General features: G+C 37.9%; 1 protein-coding gene across 1 annotated transcript in view; it reads right to left on the reverse strand.

Moving 5' to 3' along the window:
* Nucleotides 1–18,426, reverse strand: part of BTAF1 (BTAF1 RNA polymerase II, B-TFIID transcription factor-associated, 170kDa) — a gene marked incomplete at its 5' end in the record, with an annotated part of 22,673 nt that extends 4,247 nt beyond the window's left edge. The window contains 23 exons of the mRNA XM_008941765.1: nucleotides 126–284; nucleotides 899–1,028; nucleotides 1,105–1,182; nucleotides 1,363–1,530; nucleotides 1,704–1,825; nucleotides 2,355–2,507; nucleotides 4,784–4,932; nucleotides 5,331–5,532; nucleotides 7,527–7,636; nucleotides 7,723–7,876; nucleotides 8,524–8,714; nucleotides 10,671–11,097; nucleotides 12,740–12,943; nucleotides 13,429–13,603; nucleotides 13,791–13,933; nucleotides 14,527–14,676; nucleotides 14,917–15,021; nucleotides 15,098–15,218; nucleotides 16,175–16,299; nucleotides 16,451–16,591; nucleotides 17,122–17,298; nucleotides 17,538–17,633; nucleotides 18,337–18,426. Of these exons, the coding sequence (XP_008940013.1) occupies nucleotides 126–284; nucleotides 899–1,028; nucleotides 1,105–1,182; nucleotides 1,363–1,530; nucleotides 1,704–1,825; nucleotides 2,355–2,507; nucleotides 4,784–4,932; nucleotides 5,331–5,532; nucleotides 7,527–7,636; nucleotides 7,723–7,876; nucleotides 8,524–8,714; nucleotides 10,671–11,097; nucleotides 12,740–12,943; nucleotides 13,429–13,603; nucleotides 13,791–13,933; nucleotides 14,527–14,676; nucleotides 14,917–15,021; nucleotides 15,098–15,218; nucleotides 16,175–16,299; nucleotides 16,451–16,591; nucleotides 17,122–17,298; nucleotides 17,538–17,633; nucleotides 18,337–18,426 (3,570 nt within the window). The remainder of the gene's footprint in view (nucleotides 1–125; nucleotides 285–898; nucleotides 1,029–1,104; nucleotides 1,183–1,362; nucleotides 1,531–1,703; nucleotides 1,826–2,354; nucleotides 2,508–4,783; nucleotides 4,933–5,330; nucleotides 5,533–7,526; nucleotides 7,637–7,722; nucleotides 7,877–8,523; nucleotides 8,715–10,670; nucleotides 11,098–12,739; nucleotides 12,944–13,428; nucleotides 13,604–13,790; nucleotides 13,934–14,526; nucleotides 14,677–14,916; nucleotides 15,022–15,097; nucleotides 15,219–16,174; nucleotides 16,300–16,450; nucleotides 16,592–17,121; nucleotides 17,299–17,537; nucleotides 17,634–18,336) is intronic.
* Between the last annotated feature and the right edge of the window lie 58 nt (nucleotides 18,427–18,484).

Below are 18,484 nucleotides of genomic sequence, written 5' to 3' on the forward strand. Positions count from 1 at the left end.
GTAGGGAAAAGGAAAAAAGTTCAAAACATTCAGCTCTCCCCAAATCTCTTATGGTCAAAGAGACTGCACCTTCTTTTTTCATTAGCAGTTTTCATTCAAAGGAAGAAAAAAAGAAAACCAAGATTTAATGTTTGATCCTTACCAGCCTCTTGTTCTCGACTGGAGCTTCGAGCATCTCTACTTGCCAGTATTGGTTTGCCATAACGAGCTGCAAACTGGCGTTCAGTACCCAAAAATCCTGGCATAAGGAAGTCAAACAACGACCACAACTCCAAGACATTGTTCTGAACATTAAAAAAAATTATCAAAAGTAATGAATTGTTAAAGGTTATGTGAAACATTTCCCTAGATACACTTAACACTGCCTCTAAAATTATCACTACAAACATAACACTTCAATATACTTTCAAGCTACTGGAACTTGGTGACTCTTTCATCAACCTAAGTTACAGGAAGACCTGTACATGCACTTTAAGATATAAATGGACTTTCTACTGTGTCTGATGCCTTAAACCACACCAAGTTCTCCACAGAAAAGTCATTAGGACAAAGCCTAAAATCTGGAGTTCGCAAAGTTGAGTTTCTTGCTAATTTCACTAGAGGCACAAGGAAATGCTCTCTCCCCAACCCCTCCTGCTACTTAAAGAACAAGTTTTAGAGAAAGTCTTGTTGGCAAGTTTTGAACTCCATTACTACACCTAATCCCCTAAACGCAGGTGTACTAAGAAAGGAAAAGATGTCATTTCAAGCGTTTATCAGTGAAAAGCCTTTTAAAAGTGTGTACCTTGAACAAGACCACTGATAAAAAGCACAATAAACCAGACTGCGAAATAGATCTCTTTTTCACATTTTCTACTACTCAACCAACTCCTTAGGAAAAAAACAGAAAAGCAGTTACCTGGATTGGTGTCCCAGAAAGAATTATCCTGTAATTGGCAGTTAGCTGTTTTACTGCTTTTGACAGCTTTGTTTTCCCATTTTTTATTACATGGCCTTCATCAAGAATGCAGTAATTAAACTTAATATTTCTAGAAAAGAAGAATATGGACTTAAGTAGCATTTAAAATTCTAATCTATTAAAAGTCTCAAAAAACAAATTCTTACCTGAAGAAGTCAATGTCGTTTCTTACAACATCATATGAAGCCACTATGAGATTGTGTCTTTTCACCTGGTGCTGTAACCTTCAGAAAAAGGAGGTGATAACTGAAGTGCTCCTTACATATGTGTTATTTTAGCCTTTAAAAGGTACCCTTACAGATCCACATGCCCACAAACTCTGCTTTGCACTAGCAGCAATAAAGCGAATTTTAAGATTGTGTGCTTTTTTATTCTACCCAAGTCATAAACACAAAATATATTACCTTGCTCTCTCAGTAGGAGGTCCTGTATAGTGCAAAGGATTAAGATATTCTTTTGAGCAAAACTTGCCGACTTCATCCACCCAGTGTCCTGTGAGTGTAGGAGGGCACACCACCAAGGACGGAAGAGGAACACTGTCCACCAGTTTTGTTCTTGCATATTCCTGAGCCCTTTAAAAAATATAAAAACAAGTCTGAAAAAATTTGTTTTCACAGAATAGTTGAGGTTAGAAGGGACCTCTGGAGAGCCACCTACAGCCAGCTGCCCAGGACTAAGCCTAGAGTCATTACCATAGATAAAATCTATCATTAATGTCTCAAGGTAGAATTTTACTTAAGCTTACCTGAGGCAATGATCACCTGCAAGAATGCAAATGGATTGCAAAGTTTTTCCTAAGCCCATGTCATCACAAAGAATTCCATGAAGTTTGTATTTATTGAGAAATGCCAGCCAATTCACTCCATCCTGAAATTAGAAAATAAAGGGTGTCTCAGAGGTAGAAACTGGCTTTTGGCTGGTTAAGCCTCAGTTCAGAGATCTGTATGTTCTATCACCCCTCACTACCGAACTACGAGCTTGTTGCGCACCCTGAAGGCCTCTGCTACAGCCCATTGGCTCAAAGCAGAGGGGAGCGAGGGCAGCAGATGTACGCAGCCAAACCCTCCAGCAAGAGGGGTTCTGCAACGACGAGCCGCCAGGCGGCCTACGCCAGGCACAGCCATCGGCCGTTCCCTCAGCACAGCAGCAGAACCCACAGAGGGGGAAACAACAATGACAGCAACAACAAAAACATTAACAGAAATCCAGTAGAAATGGCATGCAGCACTAAATTTGTTCTTCCTTACCCAAGAGTTCAAGATGTGCACTGCACAGCACAAAACAACAAACTACCAAATACCAGCAAAAAATACACCCAGCACCTGAACAACTCCTACCTATAAAATCATATCAGACTGGAACTTACTGCTCTTAAAATAAAAGTGTAAGCTGTTACCTGCTGATATTTTCTGAGCTCTGCTTTGATTGGTACTGGAATTTTATAGTTTTCCAGCTTTTTACCATCCAATAATTGTTCCAGGAAGTGACGCTCTTTAGCTTTCATTTGGATTAATTCTTCAGACATGTTTGGTGGATCTGGTATACCAGCCTAGGATAGTATTTTTAAAGCAGTAATGTAAAGGCTACAGTACATACTTTTCACACAGAAGTAAACTTCACACTAATAACAAACAGATAGCAAAGATATGCAGACTTCTGAAGTGTACAAATCTAAACTCAGTGCTGTACTTCATCTGATACCTTGCAGATCAAGTCACCTAAAGTTGTAGGGTGCAAAAGACAAATTCTACCCCAAAAAACATGCTGAAAAATTTGATACAATCACACGGAAGAGGGAAAGTCCTGGTCACTCTTGTAAGATTTTACAAAGACTGAGCTATTTTACTTCTCATCAGAGAGTTTAGCTGGCTGGCTAGAGAATCCTTTGACACCCATTTGTTGTTTGCCACTATCTACCATCCAAAGATAGATTGATTTCCCTTATGAAATCCATAGGATGAATTCCAGCAGTTGGAAACTTGCAAAAAAGAAAAACCTAAACCCCTTCCAGGTTCGTAGCAGCAGACCTTAACTTCCTAGGTACTGGCCATGCTAGGCCAGAAGCCCAAAGAAGGTACCTGGCGGACAAATATGCTCAGACATCCTTGCTTGCTAATAATGTACAGTAGCAAAAAAAAGGCACTGATATTTTCCATCGTCACATCTGTCATCCCAGTTTTCTGGGCCACCTCCATCTTCAGTTAGCTTTACTTCAAATTCTAAGTCACAGTTAGGGAGGGCTCCTAATATCGACTAATTCCACTGTGTATGTGGTTACTAATACAGATTTCAAATGTTAGAAGTGCTCCCATAAGGTATTTAGGTATGTACGTAGCAGCCTACTTCTTCAACTGTTCTTCCTACCCTGCCTTTTAAAAGAATATGTCTGAAGTGTGAATATCATGCCAGTTAATTTGGTTCAGGTACACTATCAACTTGCAGCATGACTGCTGACCAATAAAATCAGGACAGATTTAGTTGAACAATTTATTTTACAATCTCAGTCATATTTTTATAGTTGAATGAATAACGAAATTGAGAATAAAGCTACAGAAAAGTCAGCATACCTAAGTTCACCCACTTCATTTATTGCTGTTGTTTCCAGTTCCTCACAATTAGAAACCAACATAAAAATACACATTAGCAACTCCAAACTTACTCAGACCTCTACCACTTTTGTACTTATCCAGCAGCTGAATTTAGGTCTTGCATTCTAGGCAGTATATAAAATACCAGCAATAAACACAAAAGACTAGATAGACTGTTTTGTTACAGAACTAAGTCATGCTTCACAGACATTAAACTGAAGGAACGGAAAGAGGTTTTTTATTTGTTTCAATACCACCACTATAACTTCTGAAAACTGTAAGAGTTTGTCTTAAGAAATATCTGCAAGACTACCCTAAAAAGTCTTCCCATTTAGAGATGTAAAACTGTATTCAAAATATACCACTCCGTAAGTTTTTTTCCACACAAAGCACTTGTGAAACTTTGTCTCTGAAAACTTGATAATAAAGTTACTTTGATCTCAAAAAATTATTCTTTCCTTAACAAATTATGTACCCATAAAACATCTATTTCCCTAGTCTCTATCAATCTACCCCCTATGCTTTCCACTGAGATGTCTCTAACCCCTCTGTAGCTATCAATTTAAATTCTGAATTCCAAACTATCTTCTATTACCATCTGGTGGTGAAAATAAGTTACTTGGAAGCCTTGTAGTCTTTGAAGTGCAATATTGGCAAGCATCTGAGGTATGAAAGTTGTAGTAGGAGTGAAAAACTGAAGCAAATTTGTACTGTTTAATCACTACTGGATCATGTTGCATGTTATATTTTGCCCAACGCTGTAGGGTGGGGCTATTTGATTTTAAGAACTAGGAGTAACTGTAGCTGTACTATTTCTATTAGTGCAGTTTTTTTTTTTAAATCAGTATTGCTTTTTTATCCATTTCTCTTAGCCACATACAGAACAACACATACCTAGGGAGAGTGCACGTATAACTCCTAAGAGTTTTGAGTCAAACCTAGCAAAAGCAGCATTACACACAAAACTAAATATATACTTTAACTTAATGTACACAATTAAAATTTCTTGTAAAGAGAAATTTAACTTCTAACATTAATTTACAAAATCACTAAGAGAGGATCAAATTTTACTCATTTTACATTATTAACAACACATCTTCAGTTATCTGATACAGACTTAACATATATAAAACCAGTTACTTATTCAGCATTTAATAAGCCAGAAGCTTGGACTTCACAGATGGTGAAAAGACAGATACAGGACAGTTCACACAGTATACTTAGAACTCGAGCTTACCTCAAGAGGCATTAGTCTAATTAGTGTTGCAAAGCACTGAGTAGCCATAAAACGTACACTGTTTGTCTGATCACTCATTCTACCCAGAACTGGAACCACTAGAAGAACAATGTATGGAACAATACCAACATCCAGCTGCTCCATCACACCTGCATCAGTTATTAAGGAAATAGTTTTCACCAGTTCAGACTGTCTGATATCAGGATGTACCTGGCAGATTTCATGCTCTGTAGGTAAGTGTTGTTAATACATTATATCCAGATGAACAACAGTTCTTCTAACGAAGCACTGGGCAGGGGTGCAGAAGGAGGTCTGATCTACCCAGTTACATTTACCCCTGTGAATACCATGGTTTGAGAAACTGTATTACCTCTGCCAAGTCTTCATTTGATAGAGAAAGGCAATGGAAATTACAGTGTCTATTTCTTGTCTACAGCAAGAAAACAGCTTCATTCCTCCTCCCATTTTTTTCAGGCAACAGTTTGTTCCCCTAACTTATGCAACTCCAAACAAGTTTCTACATTTTTGAATACTCAAGCAAGGATACATGCAAGTGCTTCAATTGCACCTTCTTGTTTCGTGTTGTCATCTATTGCTCCCAACCAGGGTAGAACTTTCTCTAGAAAGATATTCATTGTTTCCATGGTAGCTATTTTGCTCATAACGCCTACACAGCGAGCAGCCATGTGTCTCACTGCAGTGCTTGGATGTTGAAGGCACATATAAAGATGAGGCAAGTGCTGTATTAACTGAATAGAAGAAGGCAGGGAGGGAAAGCTTAATATTAATTATAAACAAATTACCAAATTATTTTCAAGTAAACAGTCTAAGTCACTGCTCTCTCCCAAAGAATGCTTGAACCAGCTCTGTCACAAGAGCCAACTGTTTAAAACTAAAAAGCTGTTTCAAAAGAAAAACACAACTTTGAACAAGTATTACTCCTCATGTTGCAGTTAAAATTCAGAGTAGCAAAATATTTAGGGTTTTAGTCAAAAATTAAAGCAGCCCTTAGAAGCCCTTGATAATTAAGGAGGTGCTTCACACTGGAAAAATACAATACTAGGTACTAAAAACTCTTTATTAAAAAAGAATTATTACTTAAAGGCAGATAAATAATTCCTTCCAGCTAGTAAATTTGTCCTAGACTCATCACATTTATGTTTAGGCAGATAAATTATCCCTGCTGGGAATCTAACTCTGTGACAAGACAGACATGCAGAAGGAAATTCACACCTTCACAAGGGGATACATGGGTACATGCATGTCTTTTTTCATCAGCACAAATATGTTTTTATGCCACATACCTTAAATGGGTAGTCAGGTTTTTCCTAGCTTGGAAATACCTAAAAGCTTTGATGAACTAATTCCACCTTCTTTAACTTCCTACATTTTTTTCCTTAAATCTGCATACAGTATTATCACCCCTATAACCAATCTACATAAAAAATGCATATATATGAGAAAGCCTTTCCACATCATATGCTAAATTTACTCAAAATCACTTCAATATTTTATTCAAATAGGTAAATAACAATTCCCTACATTCCATATGAATCTCCTCTGTATACTCAGAATTCTACAGCCATTTCTTATATATCCATTCTTTCCCATCAGATCCTTTCCAGGCAGTTCTGGCCTACTTATTCCTTGCAGTTCTGGCCTACTTATTTCTTCCTAACCTTTTTCTACATTTTTATCATCCTCTTGCCCTTCTCAATGCCTCTAGCAGTGCTACTATATTTATTCTTAAATGTAGTACTGCAGATAAGCTAGTACTGAAAATTGTGTTCAGATGCAAGCGTAGTGATGACTTGCTTTGTTTCTTTCTTAACTTTTTTTTAAACAGTATTTTACACTCAGCTGGTACTTTCACAGAACTACTGTAACTCCAGGGACTCTCTCCTGAGTAGAAATAACTCAGAGTCTACTACTGCATGTAAGATGTTGTCTTTTACACTGAGTGAGGAGTAAAAAGTAATATTAAAGAATTAGTCAAATCCAGTCTACTTGGGGGTAAAACTGAAGTCTCTGTAATTTTTTGCATTCCCTGTACAGGGAGCCTTTCATGACAACCCCCAACCTGCTACACAGTAGTCAGGCAGTAAACTCTGCAGTCTGTATTACTATTGCTTTCCCCCTGCTCTGGCCACACAAACGACCTGTCACTCTATTAGAGGTCAGCCCATTTGAGTGAGCCACATAATGCAGCATAACAATGGTTTTTGTCTGTAATTCAATAACAGAGAGAAGGTATCATATTACTAGTGTGTTCTCCAGGTTTAGAAAATCTGGAATTAGAATAAAGCAGAACTGAGACGCCAATTTCAGTGCAACACAACAGCATAAATACTATAGTAACTCAGACTTTGGACACAATCTTGTTTAGGCATCTCATCCAGAAAAGGGTTGGCCAAAGTTAGACTGTAGGCAGGTGTTTGTTCTTGAGATTTATTCTATAACCTGCATAAACAAATACAGAACTTAACATCTGACAGGACACAGTTAAAAAAAACAGCTTTAAAATATAACAGCTTAACTGGTGAAGACAGAAGGCTGTGTCTTCATTTTATCAAGACAAGGAGACATGACTTAGAGAATGGTCAAGCTCGCAAGTGGATAAAAGCACCACTTGAGCAAAATTAGAAAAACATACAAAAAGAAGCCTTAAAAAACAAAGATTTAAAACAGTGGCAAAGAACAGACTGAATTGCTTCACACAAAAGCTGGTTTGGAAAATGATTACCAGAGAATGTAGCTGAGTATCCATTGATGCTGCTGTTGTTTCAAAAACCTGCAAAGAATTTACTAGCTCCTGGGCAGGAGCATCTCCTTTTTCCAGTAAGGACTTCCGATCTGTTAAAAACAAAAAATTTCAGTTTAAGACTGACATACTGCCCCAGCTTACCAGCCTCCCGATCTTAATTCAGAAGTGTAGTTACCAAAATTATTTATGTGAATGTTGTTCCTCAACGAACCAACCATAGCATCCCAGAGATGTGGCAATCCCGTTGCCATTTCAGCACCAAAGTGTTTAGCTATAGTAGATAAGGCAAATTCAGCTCCTCTTCTCTGTACAACATAAGGTTTCTGAGCCTAGAATCAAACAATTTAACAAAGGAGTGAGGACAGATATGTTTAAGAATAACACTTGTCCAAGGACACTCCCATTGTTACATAGACATTCAATTCTGATTGTGTTTATAGCTACCTACAATACATTTGCTGGTCCATTTTGTTCTCTGTAGGTTACTTTATTCCTTATACAGGGAAAACAATGAGAATGTTTTATAATATTAATTAAATCCTATTAATTTGTGAATTCAGCTTTTGCTGACACTGGCCCATTTCAGCAAGACCTTTTCCAACTGGTTCCAGTTCCAGAACCTCAGACATTGCCAACAGAAGGACATCAAGAACAGCAAGACTTCCCAGAAACAACATTTGATTTGTTATTAAACCCTTTCCCTTGCTCCCACCCTCTTCAGAAAGTGGAATTGCTAAATATAATTTTAACAATTAAGAACAAAATCCACAATAATGTTTAGGAATCACAGTCCTAAGACTTAATTAAAACACATTGAAGTTCTACCATGAATAAAACAGTAACCAACAAAATTAGCATATCAGCTGTGGAAGGCACATGCACATCCTAAAGCCAGTCATATTTCAAATACTGTTTTTAACATTTTAAGAGCATCCATTATGCACCAAGATAAAAACTAACATGGGGAACAGTTTACCTCATCAAGTTCTGTAGGAATGCTTCCACTACTGCCAGTGGGGAGATCTGCAATTGGGGCTTTTGGGGCTTTTGGAGTAGGGCCTCGCCGACTTGTGATGGCAAAAGCTGCTTTCTGATGTCTGTACAATGTAATTATTCCCCTATGCTTAGTAACTGTATGGTGCATCCCATCTTTATCAGAGTTGGACCCTAAAGGAAAAGGGAGAATAGCTGACAACAACTTAAGCTGTAGTTTGAAACACAGGTGGAAGTGAGAACTACCTACAAGTTATCTGCAGTTCTCAACATACTTCAAAAAAACAAATTTGTCCCATCCTTGAGGGAGATGACACTTAAGTACAGAGGAGTTACTCTGTTAATAGCACATTACAGATTTGGCATGACAATCTATGTGTGCAAACTGCTACATAAATTCTTACTCAGCAAAAAACATTGCAAACAAAACTTCAACCAAATATTAAAAGTTTGCACAAGCTTTTTTATATAAACCAATACATTATGTTCTAAAGTTTAAACACGCACATTCTGCATCCTTTACAAACAGTTCAACACTTATCTTGATGCAATAGCAGATACCACCAGTATCTTTGGATTTTTTTTATAGTTTTGTTTATGCTAATCAGCTTAATTTTCAATCAAATATGAAGGTTATTCTACTCTAAAGTGAAGTAGGACAAATTAAGAACAAATAAAGTGTATAATGCTCAAGCCTTAAAACAGGTTATAATATTTGAGAGCATTAAGGTCTTAATTTGTGTTACTCATTCAATCCATACATTTTTAGCAAGGGACAATCATTTAAAGAAAATCCATGACCATAGCAAGCACACAAGTATTTCTTAATTTTGAACACTGTCCTCATCTTTTGTTATCTTACTATTAGACTGTGGAATGTAATACAAGTCAGACATTTTTCATAGAATGAACATGGGCCACCAGTGTGCCCAGGTGGCCAAGAAGGCTGATGGCATCCTGGCCTGTATCAAAAATGGTGTGAACAGCAGGAGGAGGGAGGTGATCATGCCCCTGGACTCAGCACTGGTGAGACCACACCTTGAGCACTGTGCCCAGTTTTGGGCACCACAGGATAAGAAGGACATTGAGGTGCTGGAGCAGGTCCAGAGAAGGGCAATGAGGCTGGGAAGGTGTCTGGCGAACATGGCTTCTGAAGAGCGACTGAGGGAACTGGGCTTGTTTAGTCTGGAGAAGAGAAGACTGAGAGGAGACCTTATTGCTCTCTACAACTACCTAAAAGGAGGTTCTAGTGAGGCTGGGGTTTGTCTCTTCTCCCATATTACTGATGATAGGATGAGGGGGAACGGCCTCAAGTTGTGCCAGGGAAGATTTCAATTAGATATTAGGAAGAAATTCTTCACTGACAAGAGTGGTTAGGCACTGGGATGAGCTGCCCAGGGAAGTGGTGGAGTCATCATATCTGAAGGTGTTCAATAAACAAGCAGACGTGGCACTTGAGGCTATGGTCTAGTGGTTAGGGAAATGTTGGGAGGAAGGCTTGACTCGATCCTGGAGGTCCTTTACAACTATGGCGATTCTATGCTTCTAATGTTTTGGGCTGGAAGGGACATTTAAAATTCATCTAGTTCAGCCCCCCTGCAGTAACTAGAGCAGGTTGCTCAGACCTTCATCCAATCTAACCTTGAATCTTTTCAGGTATGGGACTTCTAACACCTCTCTGGGCAACGTGTGCCGGTGTTTCAACACACTTGTAAAAAAATTCTTCCTAATATCTAGTCTAAATCTCCCCCTCTTTTACTTTACAACCATTACCCCATGTCCTGTCACAACAGGGTCTGCTAAAAAGATTGTCCCTTATCTTTCTGACAGGCCCCCTTTAAGTATTGAAAGTCCACAATCAGGTGTCCCCAGAGCCTCCTCTTCTCCAGGCTCAACAACCCCAACTCCTCAGCCTGTCCTCATAGGAGAGGTGCTCCCCTTCCTCTAAGCATTTCTGTGGCCCTCCTCTGGACCAGCTCCAACAGGTCCATGTCTTTCTTGTGCTGAGGACTCTAGATTCAGTTGCTGGCACTTTAAAAACACTGAAAACAAGACTCTCTCATATTCCTTTCAACAGTTCAGAGACAAGCACAGACATTTTAAGAGACCTGGCAGTCTTAGCTATCATACCTTTTGAGTTTTCATGGCTGCTCTGAGGCTGTGCAGGACAGGCAGCTAGTGGGGTAAGATGTGGATCCACACAGAGGGAGTTGCAGAGATTTTTTATAATCTTTGAGTTGGGACAAGGAGACCTTGTTGTACACTGCTGAAGTAACTTTGCTATACATGACGCCACGTAGTTTTGTACAAGTGTATTCTCCTCTTTTTTGATAGCTTCCATTAAAGGTTTTATAACAGGATTTAGTTTTTCTGGAAGTTGCTGCAAGTTCACAACTGCACATGCAGCAAATGTATGAACTCGCAGATGCAACACTTGCCATTCTTGATTTGTTTCTGTAACAGTTACTTGGACTTGTTGTCGTTTACTGTCCAACTGTTGAAGAATTTTAGGATTCAATGTAAAGGATGATGTCACTTCACTGAAAACAGAAGTAACCTAATACAGAAAAAAGAGTTACAAATCAGTTTCATTTACTGTAAAACGATATATCCTCTGAAAACTGGGTTTCATGGCAGAACAAGTCACTACACTGGATATTATCTCCATTTTTTCCAGCAAATAGCAGGAAATGCTTCAAAATAGTTTCTGGAATTGTAAACTGCAGCTCAAGGGGAAAATCAGGTATATTATTGAACATTTCAAGTCTAGATTCCCAAAGCTAAAAAAGGAGTTGAAGTACTCCTCCAAATTTAGACTGTCCTATATCTGGCAGATACATCCACATATTCTGGCAACATGCAAGCACATGACAGATAAGCAAAGAACATGCTATGAATACGTGAAGCCAGAAAGCATGTGCAAGGTCCTGTGCATGAGGTTGTTTCTAAGCTGATTTTCTTTTGAGGAAAGAGACTGGAATAAAAATCTAAGGAAAAAGTCAGTAGCTGTAGAAAATGCCACATCCTCCCTACTCACAACTGGCTGACTACTGTTGCTTCAGTCTTTCACAGGAAAGAGATTAAAAGCAGGTGGAATGAAGGAAATGCTGAACTTGCTCTACTGAGATGATAGTTAGGCCCCTACATACATGAAAAGTGACAGCTGTTGAGAGGGTTCATCTGAATTTTTTGGGTGTTTTGTTTGGTTTTTTTTGACTTTTATCTGTATATGTTCAGGTCAAGTCTTTCAACTATCAGCCTGGTACTGCTTCATTCTATAGATACCTTGAGTTCTACTCCATATGACCTTGATGACTGGAATGACCAAAGGATGCAAAAAAGTATGAATAGCAAGGAGGAACACAGTTTTCCCACCTAATGGATGAAGACACTAAAATGCAAAATAGGTTTGCTGCCTGTATTTCAAGATAACGTTGAAGTGTTGAAAAGCACCCCACAGTTGCATACACAAACACATCCAGGATCCTTACCCCTCTCCTCCCTAACCCCAAGATGTACTACATACACCAGTGTGCTTTCATCCACCCGAATCTACACACCCTTCCCATCCCAGTTCCCTTTTATTTTACAGGCACTCAAATCCACAAGCTTTTACTTTATATCTGACCTCATTTGTCTATACTCATCTTTCTGCTCAAGAGGTCAGTTTAGGGTTGGAAAAAAAGCCCTTTTAATTTTTTGTGCCAATGTTATCAGCTCTATTTTTGCTTACTGAGTTTTTCACGTCAAAAGCCTCCTTTTATTAGCATATCTAGTGTTGATGGTTTTAGATTAAAACATACAGAATGATTGAAAAGACAGAAAAAAACGCTTTAAAACACATGCTTGGGGGTGCAGAAGGTCTAGAGTTTCTGCAGGTCATTTAGTAGTCTTTTGACAGTGGTTTTGAGGGAGTTCCAGCATGCTTTGTTTTCTTCTGTGTGGATTTCAATAGTGAATCTACACCTGGAATCACAGCACTGTAAATTTTTCCTTGTGTTGAATATCTACTTTGCATTCTGTTTGATTTTTGGCATAGTCCCCACAGGGGAAGTAGGAAGTATCTAATACATATCTCATGTCAAAGCATGTGCAAAGTCACCACATGATTACACAGTAACTTTCAGGAATAATTATGCTGAAGATGTATTTCAAGACAAGAACAGATCTGAAGGAAGGCCAAGCTTGCCTCTACTTACCAGCTCATTAGCTTGATCTATTGTAAATACACTGCAGTTTACTCTGTTTCCAATGTCAATGTGTGCATCAGCTAACAAGGAGATGAGCTGTTTACATTCATTCTGCATCCGTGTAAAAGGAACAGCAATTTCGTCATAATAGAGGTGCTCAGAAAGGACCTCAAGTAAACGAGGCTGCACACAAATGGCCACAGTTCTACACTCCTGTAACAGGAGAAGACATTATTTGTATTTCTGAGTAATCACAATTTCTTTTGTTCAGCTTTGGGTGCTAAAAGTGCCATCTAGCTAAAAAAATGCAGTTTCCAGAGGGACCATTAACATTTGTAACCCAGAATATTACAGATTATGAAAAAAACCTTCAGTCTGCCACGAGAACAGAAGTGATAGTGAATACATGGAAGACAATCATATGAAAAGGAAGCACTGACCTTAGACAATATGCATCTTGAAGAACAGACTTACTTGTAGAAGAAATGTGAACATATTTACTGATTCATAGTTCTGACAGCTGATGTTTAGCTATCAAGTAGCATAATCCTCCACTGTCTAATAATCAAGACTTCAGTTAGATGTACAAATACCATCCTAGCTTATCGACTGAAATTTTATTTTAAGCTAAGTAGCAGATGACAAGCTGTGGATAAAGATAGTGAGTAAAATTTATTTTTGCTGCAGAAACGTCCTACCTTTTGCAAGGCTGCCCACTCACAGATTACTAATGCAACACTAATCCTCTGCAAGGCAGATTTAGAATTCAAGTGGAAGAGCAGCAGTTGAGCTAATGATTCAGCTGGCTTTATTTCTTGAGTAACAGTATTTACACCTGGGTCACAAATGCAACAGCAAAGTGCTCCCAGCAACCTGACAAAAGGAGAAAGAAAAGTTACTTCAGAGTTACAATCACCCTGCGATTAATGATTCAAAATGAAGATGTCAAAAAAGTCTACATAATTAGATTTTGGCAAAGAACTATATAATAATATATACTATAGAACAAAAAAAAAACCAAATTGCATTTAAATATTTTTCAGATTTCCAGTAAACTGACTTTGCTGCCATCATCCGAGCTCGCATGACAACATAATCCCTGGTTGCTGGATCTTCTGCAATGCTGTCTGCCCCAGCAATATATTCCTGAATCACTTCCTTGTTCTGGGTTTGACCTTGACGCACTTTAGCACTTGCCTTTTCCTATGGAATGAAGTTGGGAGAAGTTTGAAAGTAAATGTGTTTGTAATAGAAAAGATTAATATGTATTCCATAACGTTTCCAATAACCATCATACCTGTAAAAGCTGAACTAAGCCACGTTTCTTGGATAGCAGACTTTTAAAGTAGTTAATTATTGTAAATCACCTCTCTGCTAACAGTATTCTATAATCCTATGACATGTATGATATGGTTCCTTCACTACATTATTAAAACAAATACTCAAGATACAGCTGAAAAACTGAATCCACACAGCGGGAAAAGTAAACCTCTTTCAGAATGTTTCTGGAAATAATGCAATGCTTTTAGACTTAACTCAGTCCTACAAAGAGGATGGAACCATGTAAATAAAGACTTTATAACAAGGAGCATGCTATGTGACAGTACTCTGAATTCTCATAAATAACCTGACAAGAACTATTTTGCTCTAGAGACGAGATTTGTAAGATAGGTTACATTTAGAGTTGCAGAAAGGTATCACCACTCCCCTTCAACACCTTTAGAAGGTGTCTTTATGTAGAGCTAATCAATTTCCTGCTTTCTCCAGAACAGTTCAGGAGGTCACATTTCACTTACTTTTGATTTGGTTTTTACTTCTAGCAGCATGTTTAAGTCAATGGGCAAATGAGATGGCTGCATCATTAAGCAGAGCCAGGCACCCATCCATGGACAAGCAGCTGCAACCACATACTGTACAGATGCCTTGTTTAACAGTTCCAGCCATACCTTTGGAAAGAAACATAGTGGAAATCATGACAAATTTGTAACTGGTCTACGCAAGACCATATACATGCTGATAAACTGTAGGAACCATCCTATCCTAATTCACTCCACAGTAAAACATCACATAGGTTAACTACAAAGTTATTAACATGAACACACTATTCATCTACACAGCAATGCAGAGGATGTGAGAGAGCAGGATACACAAACACTATATATGTAGGTCCTAAGTCATATAAATACCTTGTGAATAAGATCTAGAATTTCTTGGTTGCTTTCTAAGATACAAAATTGAAATATGTGCCTCAACATGTCTTGCAGAATTGGAGTCAGCCATGTTGAAGAGCTCTGAAACAAAGATATATATTGGAATCTGTTCAATCATGTGACATCAGAATAAAACACTAATAACTGTAATTCTTACCTGGTCTTGAGTAGACAGCAGTGTGAACAATGTTTCCAGTGCTGCTTTTCGAACAGAAGATATAGTATGATGCAAGAACGGCCACACACGTGGGACCAAAACTGTGAGTGACTGCTGAATACTGGTACATAAAAGGGAGATGAAGAGGCAGTCACAAGGAAAAGAAAAACAACCACAAACAAAGTTAATTTTGTTTCTCCCAAGTTATAAAGTTTTCTTCTTTAAAAAGACACTTACTTTTGGATAAAAGTATTATTGTGCATGCTTGGTGAGTTTAAGTGAAGGATCAAATTACTATAGCCTTAACCTTTAAAACAGTTGAGTCAGTATCTTTTTTTTTTTTTTAGAAAAACACTGTTTTTTCTTACTGGTATTAAAAACTAGTCAATTCCAGCATGTGTTTTTACTGTTGTTTCCCACGTTATACTTTGGGTTTTGTTCAACCCTTTAGAAAAAATGGCTTTTTAAATTTTGATTTGGATTTATTATTAGGCATTTATGAGTTTAGAAATAATTAAAACCAAGCGTGGATCTTTTGTGCACGAACTTGCACATCAAGTGATGCAATTAGCACACATTGCATTAAAGATGGTGTTAGTGACAAAACTCGATTCTTAGGTTTGGATTTGGGCAAAACAGCTTCAGAGAAAACTAAGATGAGCAAAGCATCTACCTTAAGTGCAGATAAAGGAACATGCATGCGTTTTAATATACATAGTTTACTCTCTTGTTTGGAGTTTATCGACAAGGAGCACACAAACAAGGAGTCTGTGGGCGAGACCACCACACGTGGAGCCAATATCCTTTACTAAAATGCCCACAGCGAATGGTGCACAAGGGGGAGCTCACAGACAATGTCTAGTACCTTTGGATTATTTTGTTGTCTTTTACTAATGTAATGAAAATAAAAGCACTGTCTTAACCTTCACTTTAAGGAAAAACAAGACTACAATTAAAATACTGATTTAAATCAAGTATCTCCTTGCACATAGTCTGAAAGCAACTTGGATTACTCCACTTTGAAAACGACTGGACACTTAATCTCCAATACTGAAGCAATACTAATTAAAAAGTTACCTGCATTTGCGGACCTGAGGATAAGTCAGAAGGGAAGAAAGAAGGATCATGATACTGTTTGTGGAAGCTGTCAAGTCATCCAACTCCAGAAGCGCATCCCACAAGGTATTAAGAATAAAAGGCACCTACGCAAATAAACAGAAAAGGGTATCGTAAAAACAAACAAAACTAAAAAAAAAACAAAGCAGATCCAAGTACTGTCTCTAAGTGTTATTTTCTTCACTCAGACTAAAAACAAGCTTTTTAATCAGAAATTACATAAAACAATTAAATGACCTTCTGAGACTGAAGTCGGACCAGGCTTTCCACTACTGGTACTAAAGATGCTGCAGCAACAGCTCGGACATCATCATCCAGATCCTGGAGACCTTCAATTATTGCAGGCAACACTTTAGGCAATAAAGTGTTGATCATGTCCTGTCAAGAAGATCAGAAGCTTTTTTTAAACTATAAAAGCACATAAGGTCCCAAACTACTAAGATGTACTCCTAAGTGTGTGAATAAATCTGTTATATAAAACAGAAGCTACAGGTCTGAGTCTACAATATAAATATTATAAACTACCACTAATGGAAGTAAAACCTAGGTTATACTTTTCAATGAACTTGTAACTCAGCTCATTTCTGCTGTAAACAAAGTTCTGTGCTTGCAGAATACTACTACAAATAGACTAAACTTGTAGCACTCAGTTCTGCTAACTTCACATGTGAAATTATGATCAAACCCAAGCAAGTATATCCTCTATTTATATGACCACAGTACAACTTTGCTATATACTTGCAGCTTTCTGCAGCCCGGATTGAAAAATGCACTAACACATAACCCACATGAAACTGCAGTACAAGCAACCTTACTTTGTTAACCTATCTCATGTTCAGCCACATCCCCTACTCTGAGCTCAGCTTTTTGTTTGAAAGCTCTCTGCAGTTTGTCCCGAAGGTTATTACCTGGCGTACTGCCAGCGCGTACTTTATTCCTAGGAGACCACCATGTCTCACTTCCCATTGTTCCTGTGTAAGCAGCTTCAGGAGAACATCTACAGTTTTATGAACTCCAGACTCATTCATGTGTTTCAATACTACTCCCAAAGTCTGAGCACAAGTCTCACGTACCGGTGCTACCACCTAGGATAAAATAAATGATAAAACAGATACTTCTGTATGAAATTTGACTTAAATCAATGTCAGTACAAATGACTAACACTGCTACACAAACAAGGTGAAATTTATCTAATAATTTGTAAAAAGCATCCATGAGCCCATATAGGAGGCACATCCAGTAGCACTGTACCAAAGCACAGTGAATTGTTGTGACATCTGCAGAATCCTGCTCATCTATACCTGTTCATTCAGAGACAACTTACTTCATCTGAAACAAAGTCTCCAAATCTGTCTAATGCAAACACACAGAGAAGTCTAATAACCAAGTCTTCTAGCCACTCCTGATGTTGCTGAATCATCTGCAAAAAGAGAAGTAGTGAACACCTTGACCATGTGCTATTACTTTGCAATCTCCAAATACTACTCTAGGTAGAAACAGCAGCTTTTGCTTTTCCACTGTACAAAGTATGCTGAAATAGCTTGATTTACATTTGCTAAGTTTATCTCTTCATTCTCCAACACTGTAAACCACAAGCTCACCCAGCTGCTTTTACAGTAGGGAAGTCAGTATGAATCTGGATGAGATTCACTACTAGTAAACAAGCTATTGCTGTCATGATTTTTTTTTTTTAAGTGCTCTCCTTTGAAATAGATTACTTAAATACTTTTTCTCATCATAACAAAGCAAGATCACCTTACTACTTAAGCAAATAGAATTACATGGTCTGAGACACTTCACTAGTTACATCATCAATTTGTCAATTTGTTTCAGCACATCCTTGCCATCACCTGAAAATACTATTTTCTAATATGAAAGTCAGTGTTTACTAACTTTACATACAGTCTATATATATTAATGACTGCTTACACAGTAGTATTGTTTTCACAAAGGCTTTTTAAAGATGTAAACATTTAATCAGTGATTTCATCCAAATTATTTTTATCACCCAAATCTCATGGTTTATTTTCACCCAGATCATCTACCTCTTGCAAAGCTTAAATATTTTAAGAAGTCTTCTAAAATCTAAATCACATGTTAAGTCCACATAACTGGAAACTTACCTCTTCTAAAGAGCTATCTCCCATTTTACCACCACTTTTACCATGAGCTTTAAGTATCTCTCTCAGTCCAGTACCTGCACCATGTCGAACCTAAAAAATTGAAATAAAAAGTCAATTCTAAAATATTTATAGAATCATAGAATCCTTT

Source organism: Merops nubicus, unplaced genomic scaffold (assembly GCF_000691845.1).
Source record: "Merops nubicus isolate BGI_N331 unplaced genomic scaffold, ASM69184v1 scaffold15006, whole genome shotgun sequence".
NCBI lineage: Eukaryota > Metazoa > Chordata > Aves > Coraciiformes > Meropidae > Merops > Merops nubicus.